Genomic DNA, 19,780 nt, shown 5'->3' with positions numbered 1-19,780 from the left:
GCTCATAATAATGACATTTGTCTCCAGGCAAATTGATACCACGGCTCTCATTATAATGACTTTTGTCTCCAGGCAAATTGATACCACGGCGCTCATAATAATGACTTTTGTCTCCAGGCAAATTGATACCATGGCACTCATAATAATGACTTTTGTCTCCAGGCAAATTGATACCATGGCGCTCATTATAATGACTTTTGTCTCCAGGCAAATTGATACCACGGCACTCATAATAATGACTTTTGTCTCCAGGCAAATTGATACCACGGCTCTCATTATAATGACTTTTGTCTCCAGGCAAATTGATACCATGGCGCTCATTATAATGACTTTTGTCTCCAGGCAAATTGATACCATGGCGCTCATTATAATGACTTTTGTCTCCAGGCAAATTGATACCACGGCGCTCATTATAATGACTTTTGTCTCCAGGCAAATTGATACCACGGCGCTCATTATAATGACTTTTGTCTCCAGGCAAATTGATACCATGGCGCTCATAATAATGACTTTTGTATTATTTCATCTTTCCTTCCACGGCGCTCATTATAATGACTTTTGTATTATTTCATCTTTCCTTAGCTCCGGCAAGATAGTAAGCGCAGCCATTAACATCAATTAAGGGATTACGACAAAATTCAGCATCAATTTTTTTATTCATCAAGCCTATAATAGGCCTTTAAAAATGACCTGGTAGTGTCACCGATACTGTTAAATTTTTTAAAAATCTAAACTGTATGGACCCTTAACAGAGCTGAGGAAGACGGTGGCATTCATTCAGTCACCAACTTGACTTTCAAACATGAAGATGATATGAAGGAGAAGAAGAAGAAGAAGAAGAAAAGAAGAAGAAGAAGAAGAAGAAGAAGAAGAAGAAGAAGAAGAAGAAGAAGAAGAAGAAGAAGAAGAAGAAGAAGAAGAAGAAGAAGAAGAAGAAGAAAAGAAGAAAGAAGAAGAAGAAGAAGAAGAAGAAGAAGAAGAAGAAGAAGAAGAAGAAGAAGAAGAAGAAGAAGAAGAAGAAGAAGAAGAAGAAGAAGAAGAAGAAGAAGAAGAAGAAGAAGAAGAAGAAGAAGAAAAAACTTCTAAAATGAAAATAAACCTCTGAGGGTGAAGTGCCATTGATATTAGCTGCAGGGCGTCTAGGTGTGCTGTGAGCAAACTGATACGATGTGTCGTTCCCTCGCTGCACAGACGCTGCATTACTCAAAGAAGGGGTTTTGGTCGGTGTGTAAAACGAGTCCCTGGCACTACTGCTTTCATTTTCATCTGTTTGCCGATGGAAAAGAAGTGGATTATTTCTAACGACTCAGCTCAGACTTAGTTAATTCAATTCATTTATCATCAATTATATGGTAAATTTAAAACAAATATATAATACGACCTGCTAGGACAGAGTTCTTTCAGTAACTAACCTAACACAAAACAATCGTCTTACGATGTTTCTAAGTAACAAAAAGTGCTAATACGTTCGCGCTCAGTCAACATTCACACTCACATGCAAAACATGCACAAGACAAAATGCGTACCTCTAGAAAGAACTCTAAATAAACACAGTCGAACAACTCCATTCCCACACATCCAAACAACTCCATTCGCACACATCCAAACAACTCCATTCGCACACACCCAAACAACTCCATTCGCACACATCCAAACAACTCCATTCACACACATCCAAACAACTCAATTCACACACATCCAAACAACTCCATTTGCACACACCCAAACAACTCCATTCGCACACACCCAAACAACTCCATTCACACACATCCAAACAACTCCATTCCCACACATCCAAACAACTCCATTCACACACATCCAAACAACTCCATTCACACACATCCAAACAACTCCATTCGCACACATCCAAACAACTCCATTCACACACATCCAAACAACTCAATTCACACACATCCAAACAACTCCATTCGACACACACCACAACAACCCATCCACACATCCAACAACACATTCACACCATCACACACACCAACAACATCAACATCCACACACCCAAACAACTCCATCACACACATCCAAACAACTCCATTCACACACATCCAAAAACCATCAACATCCACCACACATCCCAACCAAACAATCATCACACATCAACAATCCACAACATCCAATCCACACACATCCAAACAACATCCACATTCAACAACATCCAAACAACAACCATTCACACACATCCAACAACTCCATTCGCACACACCAAACAACCCATTCACAACACATCCAAACAACTCCATTCCACACATCCAACAACATCCATTCCACACCAAACAACTCCATTCACACACATCCAAACAACTCCATTCCACAACACACCAAACAACCACATCACACACATCCAAACAACCATTCACACAATCCAACAAACCCATTCCACACTCCAACAACCATTCACACACATCCAAACAACTCAATCACACACACCAAACAACTCCATTCCACACACCAACAACTCCATTCACACACATCCAAACAACTCCATTCACAACACCAACAACTCCATTCCACACACCAAACAACTCCATTCACACACATCCAAACAACTCCATCCACACACAAACAACCATCAACACCAAACAATCATACACAAAACAACCCACCACAACCAAACAATCCATCCACACCCCAAACACTCCATCCACACACAAACACCATTCACACACACAACAACCTCACCAACCAAACAACTCATTCACACATCAACAACTCATCGCACCACCAAACAACCTCAACACACAAACACCATCACCACACAAACACCACCAACACAACAACCATCACACACAAACACCATTCACACACATCAAACAACTCCATTCCACACATCAAACAACTCCATTCACACACACCAAACAACTTCCACACCCAAACAACTCCATTCACACACACCAAACAACTCCATTCACACACCAAACAACTCCATTCACACACACCAAACAACCCACCACACATCCATACACAACCCTCCCACACAACAACTCCATTCCACACATCCAAACAACATCCATTCAACACATCCAAACAACTCCATTCACACACATCAAACAACTCCATTCCACACACCCAAACAACTCCATTCACACACATCCAAACAACTCCTTCCACACACCAAACAACTCCATTCACACACATCCAAACAACTCCATTCCACACATCCAAACAACCCATTCCAACATCCAACACTCCATTCCACACATCCAAACAACTCCATTCACACACATCCAAACAACTCCATTCACACACATCCAAACAACTCCATTCACACACATCCAAACAACTCCATTCACACATCCAAACAACTCCATTCACACACATCCAACACAACTCCATTCCACACATCCAAACAACTCCATTCACAACATCCAAACAACTCCATTCAACACATCAAAAACTCATTCACAACACCAACAACTCCATCCACACACCAAACACTCCATTCAACACATCCAAACAACCCATTCCACACATCCAAACAACTCCATTCCACACACCAAACAACTCCATTCACACACATCCAAACAACTCCATTCACACACATCCAAACAACTCCATTCACACACATCCAAACAACTCCATTCACACACATCCAACAACTCCATTACACACATCCAAACAACTCCATTCACACACATCCAAACAAACCCATTCACACCATCCCAAACAACTCCATTCCACACATCCAAACAACTCCATTCACACACATCCAAACAACTCCATTCACACACATCCAAACAACTCCATTCGCACACATCCAAACAACTCCATTCACACACATCCAAACAACTCCATTCACACACCACCAAACAACTCCATTCCACACCAACATCCAAACCCAACCCCAAACTCTCACACACATCCAAACAACTCCATTCACACACATCCAAACAACTCCATTCCACACATCCAAACAACTCCATTCGCACACACCAAACAACTCCATTGCAACACACCAAACAACTCCATTCACACACATCCAAACAACTCCATTCACACACATCCAAACAACTCCATTCACACACATCCAAACAACTCCATTCGCACACACACCAAACAACTCCATTCGCACACACCCAACCACAACTCCAACCACACACCAAAACAACTCCATTCACACACATCCAAACAACTCCATTCCACACATCCAAACAACTCCATTCACACACATCCAAACAACTCCATTCACACACATCCAAACAACTCCATTCCACACATCCAAACAACTCCATTCCACACACCAACAACACACTCCTCCAAACAACCCATTCCACACATCCAAACAACATCCATTCACACACACCCAAACAATCCATTCACACACATCCAAACAACTCCATTCACACACATCCAAACAACTCCATTCCACACACCAAACAACTCCATTCACACACATCCAAACAACTCCATTCGCACACATCCAAACAACTCCATTCACACACATCCAAACAACTCCATTCCACACATCCAAACAACTCCATTCACACACACCAAACAACTCCATTCACACACACCAAACAACTCCATTCGACACACCCAAACAACTCCATTCAACACATCCAAACACTCCATTCACAACACATCATTCACACACACCAAACAACTCCATTCCAACAACAATCCTAAAACAACACTCCATTCACACACACCAAACAACTCCATTCACACCACCAAACAACTCCATTACACACAAACAACTCATCACACAATCAAACAACTCCATTCACACAATCCAACAACTCCATTCCACACATCCAACAACTCCATTCCAACAACATCTCACACCAAACAACTCCATCACACACATCCAAACAACTCATTCCCACACCCAAACAACTCCATTCAACACCCAAACCATCCAAAACAAACTCCATTCACCACATCCAAACAACTCCAACACCACACACACCAAACAACTCCATTCACACACATCCAACAACTCCATTCACACACACCAAACAACTCCATTCACACACATCCAAACAACTCCATTCACACACATCCAAACAACTCCATTCACCACACCAAACAACTCCATTCACACACATCCAAACAACTCCATTCCACACACCAAACAACTCCATTCCACACATCCAAACAACTCCATTCCACACATCCAAACAACTCCATTCACACCATCCAAACAACTCCATTCACACACATCCAAACAACTCCCATTCCACACATCCAAACAACTCCATTCACACACATCCAAACAACTCCATTCCACACAACATTCACAAACAAAACTCCATTCACACACACATCCAAAACAACTCCATTCACACACATCCAAACAACTCCATTCTCCACACACACACCAAACAACTCCATTCACACACATCCAAAACAACTCCATTCACACACATCCAAACAACTCCATTCATCACACCATCCAAACAACTCACTCCATTCACACACATCCAAAACAACTCCATTCACACACATCCAAACAACTCCATTCGCACACATCCCAAACAACTCCATTCGCACACATCCAAACAACTCCATTCACACACACCAAACAACTCCATTCACACATCCAAACAACTCTCACACATCCAAACAACTCCATTCACACACATCCCAAACAACTCCATTCGCACACATCCAAACAACTCCATTCACACACATCCAAACAACTCCATTCACACACATCCAAACAACTCCATTCCACACATCCAAACAACTCCATTCACACACTCCAAACAACTCCATTCACACACATCCAAAACTCCATCACACCATCCAAACAACTCCATTCGCACACATCCAAACAACTCCATTCACACCATCCAAACAACTCCATTCACACACATCCAAACAACTCCATTCGCACACACAAACACCATTCACAATCCAACTCCATTCACAACACTCAAACAACTCCATTCCACACACCAAACAACTCCATTCACACACACCAAACAACTCCATTCCACACATCCAAACAACTCATTCACAATCCAAACACTCCATTCCACACATCCAAACAACTCCATTCACACACATCCAAACAACTCCATTCACACACACATCCAAACAACTCCATTCACACACATCCAAACAACTCCATTCCACACACCCAAACAACTCCATTCACACACATCCAAACAACTCCATTCACACACATCCAAACAACTCCATTCACACACATCCAAACAACTCCATTCCACACATCCAAACAACTCCATTCGACACAATCCAAACAACTCCATTCGCACACATCCAAACAACTCCATTCGCACACATCCAAACAACTCCATTCGCACACATCCAAACAACTCCATTCGACACACATCCAAACAACTCCATTCCACACATCCAACAACTCCATTCGCACACATCCAAACAACTCCATTCCACACATCCAAACAACTCATTCACACAATCCAAACAACTCCATTCACACACATCCAAACAACTCCATTCACACACATCCAAACAACTCCATTCACACACACCAAACAACTCCATTCCACACACATCCAAACAACTCCATTCACACACATCCAAACAACTCCATTCCACACATCCAAACAACTCCATTCACACACATCCAAACAACTCCATTCCACACACCAAACAACTCCATTCCACACATCCAAACAACTCCATTCACACACATCCAAACAACTCCATTCCACACATCCAAACAACTCCATTCACACACATCCAAACAACTCCATTCACACACCCAACAACTCCATTACACACATCCAAACAACTCCATTCACACACCAAACAACTCCATTCACACTCCAACAACTCCATTCCACACACATCCAAACAACTCCATTCACACCATCCAACACAACTCATTCACACACATCCAAACAACTCCATTCACACACATCCAAACAACTCCATTCCACAACATCCAACAATCCATTCCACACCACATACTCCATCACATCCAAACAACTCCATTCACACACATCCAAACAACTCCATTCACACACATCCAAACAACTCCATTCACACACATCCAAACAACTCCATTCGCATCAAACACTCTACACCCAAACAACTCCATTCGACACACATCCAAACAACTCCATTCACACACATCCAAACAACTCCATTCACACACATCCAAACAACTCCATTCACACACATCCAAACAACTCCATTCCACACACCCAAACAACTCCATTCCACACACTCCAAACAACTCCATTCGCACACATCCAAACAACTCCATTCACACACATCCAAACAACTCCATTCACACACATCCAAACAACTCCATTCACACACATCCAAACAACTCCATTCCACACATCCAAACAACTCCATTCACACACATCCAAACAACTCCATTCCACACATCCAAACAACTCCATTCACACACACCAAACAACTCCATTCGCACACACCCAAACACTCCATTCCACACATCCAAACAACTCCATTCACACACATCCAAACAACTCCATTCCACACATCCAAACAACTCCATTCGCACACATCCAAACAACTCCATTCACACACATCCAAACAACCTTCCATCAAAACACACCACACCAACAACTCCATTCCACCACACCAAACAACTCCATTCACACACATCCAAACAACTCCATTCCACACATCCAAACAACTCCATTCACACACATCCAAACAACTCCATTCACACACACCAACAACTCCATTCCACACATCCAAACAACTCCATTCACACACATCCAAACAACTCCATTCACACACATCCAAACAACTCCATTCACACACATCCAAACAACTCCATTCGCACACATCCAAACAACTCCATTCACACACATCCAAACAACTCCATTCCACACCACACTCACACAATCAACTCCATTCCACACATCCAACAACTCCATTCCACACATCCAAACAACTCCATTCCACACATCCAAACAACTCCATTCACACACATCCAAACAACTCCATTCACACACATCCAAACAACTCCATTCACACACACCAAACAACTCCATTCACACACATCCAAACAACTCCATTCACACACCCAAACAACTCCATTCACACACATCCAAACAACTCCATTCCACACATCCAAACAACTCCATTCACACACATCCAAACAACTCCATTCGCACACATCCAAACAACTCCATTCACACACATCCAAACAACTCCATTCACACACATCCAACAACTCCATTCACACACATCCAAACAACTCCATTCACACACATCCAAACAACTCCATTCACACACATCCAAACAACTCCATTCCACACATCCAAACAACTCCATTCCACACATCCAAACAACTCCATTCACACACATCCAAACAACTCCATTACACACACCATCCAACAACACTCCATTCGCACACATCCAAACAACTCCATTCCACACATCCAAACAACTCCATTCACACACATCCAAACAACTCCATTCACACACATCCAAACAACTCCATTCACACACATCCAAACAACTCCATTCACACACATCCAAACAACTCCATTCACACACCCAAACAACTCCATTCCACACATCCAACAACTCTTCACAAACCAAACACTCCATTCACACACATCCAAACAACTCCATTCACACACATCCAAACAACTCCATTCACACACATCCAAACAACTCCATTCCACACATCCAAACAACTCCATTCCACACATCCAAACAACTCCATTCACACACATCCAAACAACTCCATTCACACACATCCAAACAACTCCATCACACACAATCCAAACAACTCCATTCACCAACATCCAAACAACTCCATTCCACACATCCAAACAACTCCATTCACACACATCCACAACTCCATTCACACCATCCAAACAACTCCATTCCACACATCCAAACAACTCCATTCACACACATCCAAACAACTCCATTCACACACATCCAAACAACTCATTCGCACACATCCAAACAACTCCATTCCACACATCCAACAACTCCATCACACACATCCAAACAACTCCATTCCACACATCCAAACAACTCCATTCACACACATCCAAACAACTCCATTCACACACATCCAAACAACTCCATTCACACACCAACAACCATCACCACTCCAACATCCATTCACACACATCCAAACAACTCCATTCACACACATCCAAACAACTCCATTCACACACATCCAAACAACTCCATTCACACACATCCAAACAACTCCATTCACACACATCCAAACATCCATTCCACACATCCAAACAACTCCATTCCACACATCCAAACAACTCTTACACACATCCAACAACTCCATTCCACACATCCAAACAACTCATCCACACATCAAACAACTCCATTCACACACATCCAAACAACTCCATTCACACACATCCAAACAACTCCATTCACACACCAAACAACTCCATTCACACACATCCAAACAACTCATTCCACACATCCAAACAATCATCGACACACCAAAAACTCCATCAAACACCAAACAACTCCATTCCACCACCAAACACTCCATTCCACCATCAAACAACTCCATTCACACACATCCAAACAACTCCATTCACACACATCCAAACAACTCCATTCCACACATCCAAACAACCATTCCCACTCCAAACACCTTCACACCTCCAAACAACTCCATTCACACACATCCAAACAACTCCATTCACACACCAAACAACTCCATTCACACCCAAACAACTCCATTCCAACATCCAAACAACTCCATTCAACTCAAACAACTCATTACACACATCCAAACAACTCCATTCACACACATCCAAACAACTCCATTCCACACATCCAAACAACTCCATTCACACACATCCAAACAACTCCATTCCACACATCCAAAACTCCATCACCACACATCCAAACAACTCCATTCCACACCCAACAACTCATTCCACACATCAAACAACTCCATTCCACACATCCAAACAACTCCATTCACACACATCCAAACAACTCCATTCACACACATCCAAACAACTCCATTCACACACATCCAAACAACTCCATTCACACACATCCAAACAACTCCATTCACACACATCCAAACAACTCCATTCACACAATCCAACAACTCATTCCACCTCAAACAACTCCATTCCACACATCCAAACAACTCCATTCGCACACACCAAACAACTCCATTCACACACATCCAAAATCCATCCACACATCCAAACAACTCCATTCCACACATCCAACATCCATTCCACACATCCAAACAACTCCATTCACACACATCCAAACAACTCCATTCACACTCCAAACAACTCCATTCCACACTCCAAACAACTCCATTCACACACATCCAAACAACTCCATTCACACACATCCAAACAACTCCATTCACACACATCCAAACAACTCCATTCACACACATCCAAACAACTCCATTCACACACATCCAAACAACTCCATTCGCACACATCCAAACAACTCCATTCACACACATCCAAACAACTCCATTCCACACATCCAAACAACTCCATTCGCACACACCCAAACAACTCCATTCGCACACATCCAAACAACTCAATTCGCACACATCCAAACAACTCCATTCACACACACCCAAACAACTCCATTCGCACACATCCAAACAACTCCATTCGCACACATCCAAACAACTCCAATATATTACAATACATGTTACAATTATCAGTTGTTTGATGGAAATGTTAACTTAATTGTAAATGTTCATGTCAAATTATTCATGAGTAAAAGTGGACATTAAAGGAAGGTTCAGATTTCAAAATGGCGTCATTATTCAGCTAAAAAAAAAAAGAAGAAAAAGAAAAAAAAAACAAAACAAGAAAGATTACTGTGATAGTTTTTCCCCACCCTGATCCGTTAAATGCGAGATAAAAAGAACAAAATGGAGCTATGTCAGTCTGATTCAATCGAATATCTAGCTTTTATATAGCGCAATATCCACTTAACGTACTCAAAGCGCTTTACAAGGGGTCCCTGGTCAACAGCAACATTTAACATGTAGGACGAGACATGACGCCTGTTAGGCAATATTACAATTTTTCGAACAAAGACAACGCTGTTAACGTTCAGGTACTCATATTACACCTGAGTACGGTGAGAGAATGTGAGTAAAGAGTCTTTTCCAAAGACTCAACTATGCCTCGAGCGAGGCTCGAACCCAGGACCTTCCGATCCGAAAGCGAGTGTCATACCACTAGACCACACAATACACCAAATTCAAATCAATCTTCTGCTCACCCCAATCGAATCCTTGAATCTCGACCTCCAGGTCATCCATCTCCTTGCTGACCAGAAAATTCAATTCCTGCAGATTGAGATGAATGATTAATACATATAAGATAAAATACCGAGTTCGATCACCCGCCGCGCTGTGTGGCCTTGAACAAGTCACCTCACCCTAGCTCACTTTGCGGCGCTGTTCTGTGGCTAAAGCCTGGGTTATTCCAGTCTTCCCTTGGAAAAGACCCGAAAGGCAAATTTCCCTTTATTCATCCCCATGGGAAAATTTGCCTTTCGGGTCTTTTCCAAGGGAGGACTGGAATAACCCAGGCTTTAGCCACAGAACAGCGCCGCAAAGTGAGCTAGGGCGAGGTGACTTGTTCAAGGCCACACAGCGCGGTGGGTGATCGATCGAACTTGGTATTTTCTGGTACAAAGCAAGGGCCGTACCGCTGGGCCACGCCGTCCCACCAGGCCAATTTGGTGCTATGTCTGAATGGACGAGGTGAGTATTACTCAATTTAAGTCAAAATGATAAAAATATAAATAAATAAAAAGTTGAGCTTTTATATAGCGCAATATCCACTAAACGTGCTCAAAGCGCTTTACAAGGGGACCCTAGCCAACAGTAATACTTAACATTTAGGACGAGATATGACGCCCATTAGGCGATAATACCATATGTTCCGATAGGACAATGCTGTTAACAGCCAGGTACTCATTTTTACACCCGAGTACGTTGAGAGAAAGTGAGTAGGGAGTCTATTCCAAGGACTCGATTATGCACCACTCAGAGCAGGATTTGAACCCAAGACCTTTCAATCAGAAGGCGAGTGTCATACCACTAAACCACGTAGCCGCAAATAATGAAAATTTCATGTTTTGAAGTCACGGTCCCCAATGAAAGCACAGATGTGACCCACCATCACAAAACAGTATTATGCCTGGATGAACGACTTGCTGAAAATCAAATCTTACACCAGAGATTTGAAACGGGTTAATCTCTATTCTTTTCGGTTAAAAAAAAATTTTTAATAGATACAATAGTATTACTATGACTATCTCAACTATGTGATAATTTTAAAAATTAAATTATTCATACTTCCATGAGAGATTTGTGTCCGCGCAGACAGACCAAAACCCCTCGATTACTTTATCACTTACATAATTCTGGGCCCCTCAGTTATGCAACAGCATACTTTTACAAACTAGATCCAGCCCTTCGTTTGAAATTTTTAAAAAGATATCTGAAAACAGAACTTTTTTAGTCCATTGTGTATTTTAATTTGTGCCTTGATTCACTATTTATTCGTAACTGTTTTGATTTTTGTTTTTTTCATAGTGCCCTGAGCACCATTAAGTGGAAGTGTGCGCTTTACAAATGCTTCAATAACAACAACAACAAAAACGTCGTCGTTGTCGTCATTCATTATCAGCATCATTATTATTTTTATTATTTTTTATTTTAAAAAAAAATATTATTATTATTATTATTATTATTATTATTATTATTATTATTATTATTATTATTATTATTATTATTATTATTATTATTATTATTATTATTATTATCATCATGATCATAATTATTATTATTATTATTATTATTATTATTATTATTATTATTATTATTATTATCATCATGATCATAATTATTATTATTATTATTATTATTATTATTATTATTATTATTATTATTATTATTATTATTATTATAATAATTCATTCATTTATTCACACTTGCATAAGATTTATCTCCATTCAGACGATCCAGTGTCTTGTACAACGAATCCCTAACAATCCCAATTACCTTCACAACTCTGATTCATCTATGAATACTTCCATCAAACATGTCTTCATTCTGACAATCATCCTGGGATCAAACCCTCATTTTCCTCAACCCTAACATAAGTCTGTGATAATTCATTCACCTATTCGCACTTACATGAGATTTATCTCCGTTCAGACGATCCAGTGTCTTGTACAACGAATCCCTCGCCTTCCTCATCAGAGACTTGAATGCCTCCATTTTCCCTGATTCCTGACATTCCTCTGCCTGTCTTCGGAGAATCTATAAGTAACAACAAAATTTCTCAATTTTTACTTTTACTGAATTTTGTTTCCATTAAAAAAAAAAAAACCTCTTCTTTTAAAACTAAAAGTACTTTTTATTTTATATATCAATCTGTATGTGTATATATTATATATATATATATACACATACACACACACACACATATTATATATATTTATATATTATAAAAACAAACATGAAATAAGAGCTCAAATTTTTAATAAAAGGAATTGTAAATAATATATTAAAGTGTAATTTTCATCTTCACCTTCTTCAACAGCATTTCTTGCTTTAGCAAAGCATTCTGCCAGATCTAACAGACCCAGCTACCCAATAACGCTGGATGGACACGGTGGTCAAATCTAACAGACCCAGGATGGACAGGGTGGTCAAATCTAACAGACCCAGGATGGACAGGGTGGTCAAATCTAACAGACCCAGCTACCCAATTACGCTGGACGGACAGGGTGGTCAAATCTAACAGACCCAGGATGGACAGGGTGGTCAAATCTAACAAACCCAGCTACCCAATTATGCTGGATGGACAGGGTGGTCAAATCTAACAGACCCAGGACGGACAGGGTGGTCAAATCTAACAGACCCAGCTACCCAATAACGCTGGACGGACAGGGTGGTCAAATCTAACAGACCCAGCTACCCAATAACGCTGGATGGACAGGGTGGTCAAATCTAACAGACCCAGCTACCCAATAACGCTGGATGGACAGGGTGGTCAAATCTAACAAACCCAGCTACCCAATAACGCTAGACGGACAGGGCGGTCAAATCTAACAAACCCAGCTACCCAATAACGCTGGACGGACAGGGTGGTCAAATCTAACAGACCCAGCTACCCATAACGCTGGACGGACAGGGTGGTCAAATCTAACAGACCCAGCTACCCAATAACGCTGGACGGACAGGGTGGTCAAATCTAACAGACCCAGCTACCCAATAACGCTGGACGGACAGGGTGGTCAAATCTAACCGACCCAGCTACCCAAAAACACTGGACGGACAGGGTGGTCAAATCTAACAGACTCAGCTACCCAATAACGCTGGACATCAGGGTGGTCAAATCTAACAGACCCAGCTACCCAATTATGCTGGACGGACAGGGTGGTCAAATCTAACAGACCCAGGATGGACAGGGTGGTCAAATCTAACAAACCCAGCTACCCAATTATGCTGGATGGACAGGGTGGTCAAATCTAACAGACCCAGCTACCGAATATCGCTGGACGGACAGGGTGGTCAAATCTAACAGACCCAGCTACCCAATAACGCTGGATGGACAGGGTGGTCAAATCTAACAGACCCAGCTACCCAATAACGCTGGACGGACAGGGTGGTCAAATCTAACCGACCCAGCTACCCAAAAACACTGGACGGACAGGGTGGTCAAATCTAACAGACTCAGCTACCCAATAACGCTGGACGGACAGGGTGGTCAAATCTAACAGACCCAGCTACCCAATAACGCTGGATGGACAGGGTGGTCAAATCTAACAGACCCAGGATGGACAGGGTGGTCAAATCTAACAAACCCAGCTACCCAATAACGCTGGATGGACAGGGTGGTCAAATCTAACAGACCCAGCTACCAATAACGCTGGATGGATAGGGTGGTCAAATCTAACAGACCCAGCTACCCAATAACGCTGGATGGACAGGGTGGTCAAATCTAACAGACCCAGCTACCCAATAACGCTGGACGGACAGGGTGGTCAAATCTAACAGACCCAGCTACCCAATAATGCTGGACGTACAGGGTGGTAAAATCTAACAGACCCAGCTACCCAATAACGCTGGATGGACAGGGTGGTCAAATCTAACAGACCCAGCTACCCAATAACGCTGGACGGACAGGGTGGTCAAATCTAACAACCCCAGCTACCCAATAACGCTGGACGGACAGGGTGGTCAAATCTAACAGACCCAGCTACCCAATAACGCTGGACGGACAGGGTGGTCAAATCTAACCGACCCAGCTACCCAATAACGCTGGATGGACAGGGTGGTCAAATCTAACAGACCCAGCTACCCAATAACGCTGGACGGACAGGGTGGTCAAATCTAACAACCCCAGCTACCCAATAACGCTGGACGGACAGGGTGGTCAAATCTAACAACCCAGCTACCCAATAACGCTGGATGGACAGGGTGGTCAAATCTAACAGACCCAGCTACCCAATAACGCTGGACGGACAGGGTGGTCAAATCTAACAGACCCAGGATGGACAGGGTGGTCAAATAAAACATCTCAATTTCACCTGGGATATATCTCTTTCCTTTTGATGTGAAACGAGTGCTCTATCAATTGAGCCAGACCTGCCACTTCACGGAAATGGAAATCAGTATTGCATTGTAAATAAAATCAGTATCTGAGGAAAAAAATCAGTATGAGACATAAAAATATCTAATTATCCCCCCCCCCCCCCCCTTATTTTTCCCCAACACCCAAAATGGCACGCACAACGCCAATCTGGCAATCAGACTACTAACTTATTTAAAGATGGTGGCACTTGGTAACGAGTCAGAAGCCAGGGACCGCGGTGGTTTACCAGTACAGCTCGCTGTCGCTTCACAAAGGAAATGAAAACTAAATAACGCGCCGTGTGTGTTTTCTATCTGTGTGAGGGCATCACAAAGAGGCTCGCTACGTCATGTGATCTATCGAGGTATCGCGGGACGGGTCAAAGTTCACGAGACTTGAAAATTTTAACGTGCAACGTAAAGCACAAAGTAAACGTAAAAGAGAGGGGTGGAGGGCTGCAGGCCCTTGGTCACTTGGTGAAATCGGTACGATCGGCAAGTAAATCGGGAAATCGGTAAATACGAAAAAAAGGTCTTGCAAATCGGTATGATACCAATTAATCGGTATGAACGGCAGGTCTGATTGAGCTATTAGGGACCCCATTATCCAATTAAACCAAGCTTCTTTTTTTTTTTTTTAATCAAAATTACCTGAGCAGTGTAGAAAGAGGCCCATGATGTTTTCTGCTTGCCAAAGCGTTCCAAGGCATCCTGGTACTGACGTTTTGCCATGAGAGACAAGGCTGTGGCAAAGTCAGCCTCGGAGAGGAGTTTATCCACCATGCGGGGGGGCAGGTCTCCGTCCCCTGCCTCCTTGAACATGCGATTTTTGACCACCGGAGGGTGTTGGTTCCTGGAAGGACAGATAGCAAACATGCCGCACGTGGAATCGGGGATCGTAGGGGGGAAAGATACATAATGATGATGATGATGCCATAATAAGGCAAACCATCTTATTCGAAAAACATTTGCATCAGATTTATTTTACTACAATATTATGAAAACATAATTTATATTTGCGGTTATGTGGTCTAGTGGTTTGACACTCGCTTTTGGATTGTAAGGTCATGGGTTCCAGCCTCGCTCTGCGCATATAAAGTCCTTGGAGAAGGCTCTTTACTCACATTCTCTCACCAAACTCAGGTGTAAAATGAGTACCTAGCCATGAACAGCGTTGTCTTTGATGGAAAAAATTGTAATATCGTCTCACAGGCATCATGTCTTGCTCTCCATGTAACATGTTGTTGTTGGTCAGGGACCCTTTGTAAAGTGCTTTGAGCACATTTAGTGTATATTATGCTATATAAAAGCTCAAATTTTTTCTCTTTTATTTTTTTTTTTACTCAGCAATCATTTGCATCAGATTTATTTTACACCCAAATTTTGAAAACATACATTATATATATTTTTTTTTTTTTAGGTTTTATTTAAAAAAAAAAAAAATTTCATAAATAAATGATTCTATTCCGATTAAAAATTCTAAAAAAGTCTTGTGATTCGTCTTAAGCTGAAATACTTCAGACATGTTCACGTTTTCTTTTCACCCTTGGATACAATGGATGATTTCCATGGACATTGAATATTTGTGTGATGATGAAATAGACACATATGTATTCTTTTATGAGGTGCCTGGGCAACTGTCTCTAAAACAGTAGTGCAGCAACCCGACTTCCATTCCTGAAATGAATTCATCTCTGATTAATCCTAAAGACTTAAATGATTGTGAAATTAGAAATATAATTATCCTAACCTTTGAAGTCTTGGGTTTCTATCTCGATAAAATAGTTTGACATCGATAAAGCTGTTGTCACATTCATATTGTGTGAAGATATCAGCGTAAAGAGAGAAAAATAACATTAGAGTTAAAAAAAGGTTAGACAGAGAAAAGGAAAGAGAAGAGAAGAAGGAGGAGAGGGGGAGGAGAGAGAGGAGGAGAGAGAGAGAGAGAGAGAGAGAGAGAGAGAGAGAGAGAGAGAGAGAGAGAGAGAGAGAGAGGAGAGAGAGAGAGAGAGAGAGAGAGAGAGAGAGAGAGAGAGAGAGAGAGAGAGAGAGAGAGAGAGAGAGAGATAGAGAGAGAGAGAGAGACACATACTTTTTAAATTTCACCAAAGAGTCGTATGCCCTTTCCCAGTAAAACAAAGCCCTAGATTCCAAGGCGGCCAGTTCAGCAGCTGAACACCGACATCCAAACTCAGACTGTTTCAAACTCTTGATCTGTGGAGGAATCAGAAGGCTTTAGAAAATAGAAACAAAATACAGCTTTGTGGTCTTGTGCTATGACACTCGCCTTCCAACCAGTTGGTCAGTGGTTCGAGTCCCACCCTCAGTCGCGCAAAGTTGAGTCCTTGGAAAGGGCTCTTTACACATTCTCTCACCGTGATATGGTCGGTAACCATGTTGTCCCTTGTCCCTGGTGAAGAAAAAATTTGTAAGATCACCTTACAGGTAGATCTCATCTTACATATTAGCAGGCTTGGGACCCTTTGACAAGTGCTTTGAGCACATTAAGAGAATATTGCACGACATAATACAGTACTGATGGTGACAAAAGTGAAAAAGGAGGAAAATTTTGAACAATTGCCATTAAACTCCATTTTTACCACACTAACCCCCACTTTTAGAGCAATTTTCTAGCTAACTTCTTGACAAAAAATGTACTAGAAGGTTAGAGGCATTTGAGATGTGGATGTACAGAAGAATGTTGAGGCTATCATGGACAGACAAGTATACGAACGAGGGAGTGTTGGAGAAGGTGAGAAAAGGAAGAATATTGATCGATACCACCAGAAAGAGGCAGTTACGTTTTCTGGGACATGTGTGGAGAAGAGACGGAATAGAAAAGTTGGTAACGAATGGGATGAAAGTCAGAGAATGACTTATCTAAATAACCTAAGAATGGCCAAAACTTATTTAAAAAGCAAAAACAGATTTCATGCGCACAGCAGAGGATCGTGATTCGTGGAGACAGCTGACCAGCACGTGCTCAAGAGTACAAGCCACGATGTATGATGATGGATGGATGGACATGGATCGTGATTCGTGGAGACAGCTGACCGGCAACGGACTCAAGAGTACAAGCCACGATGGATGGATGGATGGACATGGATAGTGATTCGTGGAGACAGCTGACCGGCAACGTGCTCAAGAGTACAAGCCACGATGGATGATGATGGACGGACGTGGATCGTGATTCGTGGAGACAGCTGACCGGCAACGTGCTCAAGAGTACAAGCCACGATGGATGGATGGATGGATGGACATGGATCGTGATTCATGGAGACAGCTGACCGGCAACGTGCTCAAGAGTACAAGCCACGATGGATGATGATGGACGGACGTGGATCGTGATTCGTGGAGACAGCTGACCGGCAACGTACTCAAGAGTACAAGCCACGATAAATGATGATGGATGGATGGACATGGATCGTGATTCGTGGAGACAGCTGACCGGCAACGTACTCAAGAGTACAAGCCACGATAAATGATGATGATGGATGGACATGGATCGTGATTCGTGGAGACAGCTGACCGGCAACGTACTCAAGAGTACAAGCCACGATAGATGATGATGATGATGATGATGATGATGATGATGATGATGAGCTAACTTCTAGAGATTGGGAAACTGCACCTATTTGTTCCAACACAGATCAGGGGTCTCACTGATAGGACATTTGATTGGAGGAATCAGAGGAAAAGCTCAATAAAAGTGTTCCAATTACATCAAATATTGCCGTCTAAATCAATCTTTTGTTGTTTTTACCACCAATGTACTTAGTTTGAGATCACCTAAAAGTCTCATCCAGACACAAGCACAGGTCCCAAATAAGAGGAATACACTCAAATGTTTACCAATTATATAATATAATATGTAAACTAAACATAATATTATGCATAACAGAGAGATGATTTACAAGGAAAAAAATATCATCTCCCAAAACTCCGGCAAGGATCAGGACAAAACTAAGTAATCTCATTCCAAGACAATGACAGGAAACAATTGGAAAACGGGTATGGGGGAATAGAAGACAGCATGTACCTCCCTGCCCACTATGGGAGGTCAGGATCCCCACCCAGAAATCAATCTTTCAAACACTGAGGAGATGTAGCAGCAAAATAGCATAGCATTTAATCTATCAATCAATATAGCAGCAATATTTCAAAGCCTGTAAATGAGAAATCAACGAAACAGCAATGTACAAGTCCTTA

General features: G+C 41.9%; 1 protein-coding gene across 1 annotated transcript in view; it reads right to left on the bottom strand.

Moving 5' to 3' along the window:
- The window catches only part of LOC144955870 (E3 SUMO-protein ligase RanBP2-like), a 159,830-nt gene that overhangs the window by 101,808 nt on the left and 38,242 nt on the right, over window positions 1–19,780 (bottom strand). Inside the window, 5 exon segments of the mRNA XM_078886100.1 lie at window positions 1,100–1,266; window positions 11,200–11,266; window positions 13,127–13,252; window positions 16,223–16,424; window positions 17,664–17,785. Of these exon segments, the coding sequence (XP_078742226.1) occupies window positions 1,100–1,266; window positions 11,200–11,266; window positions 13,127–13,252; window positions 16,223–16,424; window positions 17,664–17,785 (684 nt within the window).

The sequence above is a fragment of the Berghia stephanieae genome, chromosome 10, assembly GCF_034508935.2.
Source record: "Berghia stephanieae isolate SIO BIC M18660-M18661 chromosome 10, UCSD_Bste_1.3, whole genome shotgun sequence".
Classification (NCBI taxonomy): domain Eukaryota; kingdom Metazoa; phylum Mollusca; class Gastropoda; order Nudibranchia; family Aeolidiidae; genus Berghia; species Berghia stephanieae.
This window is presented reverse-complemented; position numbering and strand designations above follow the sequence as displayed.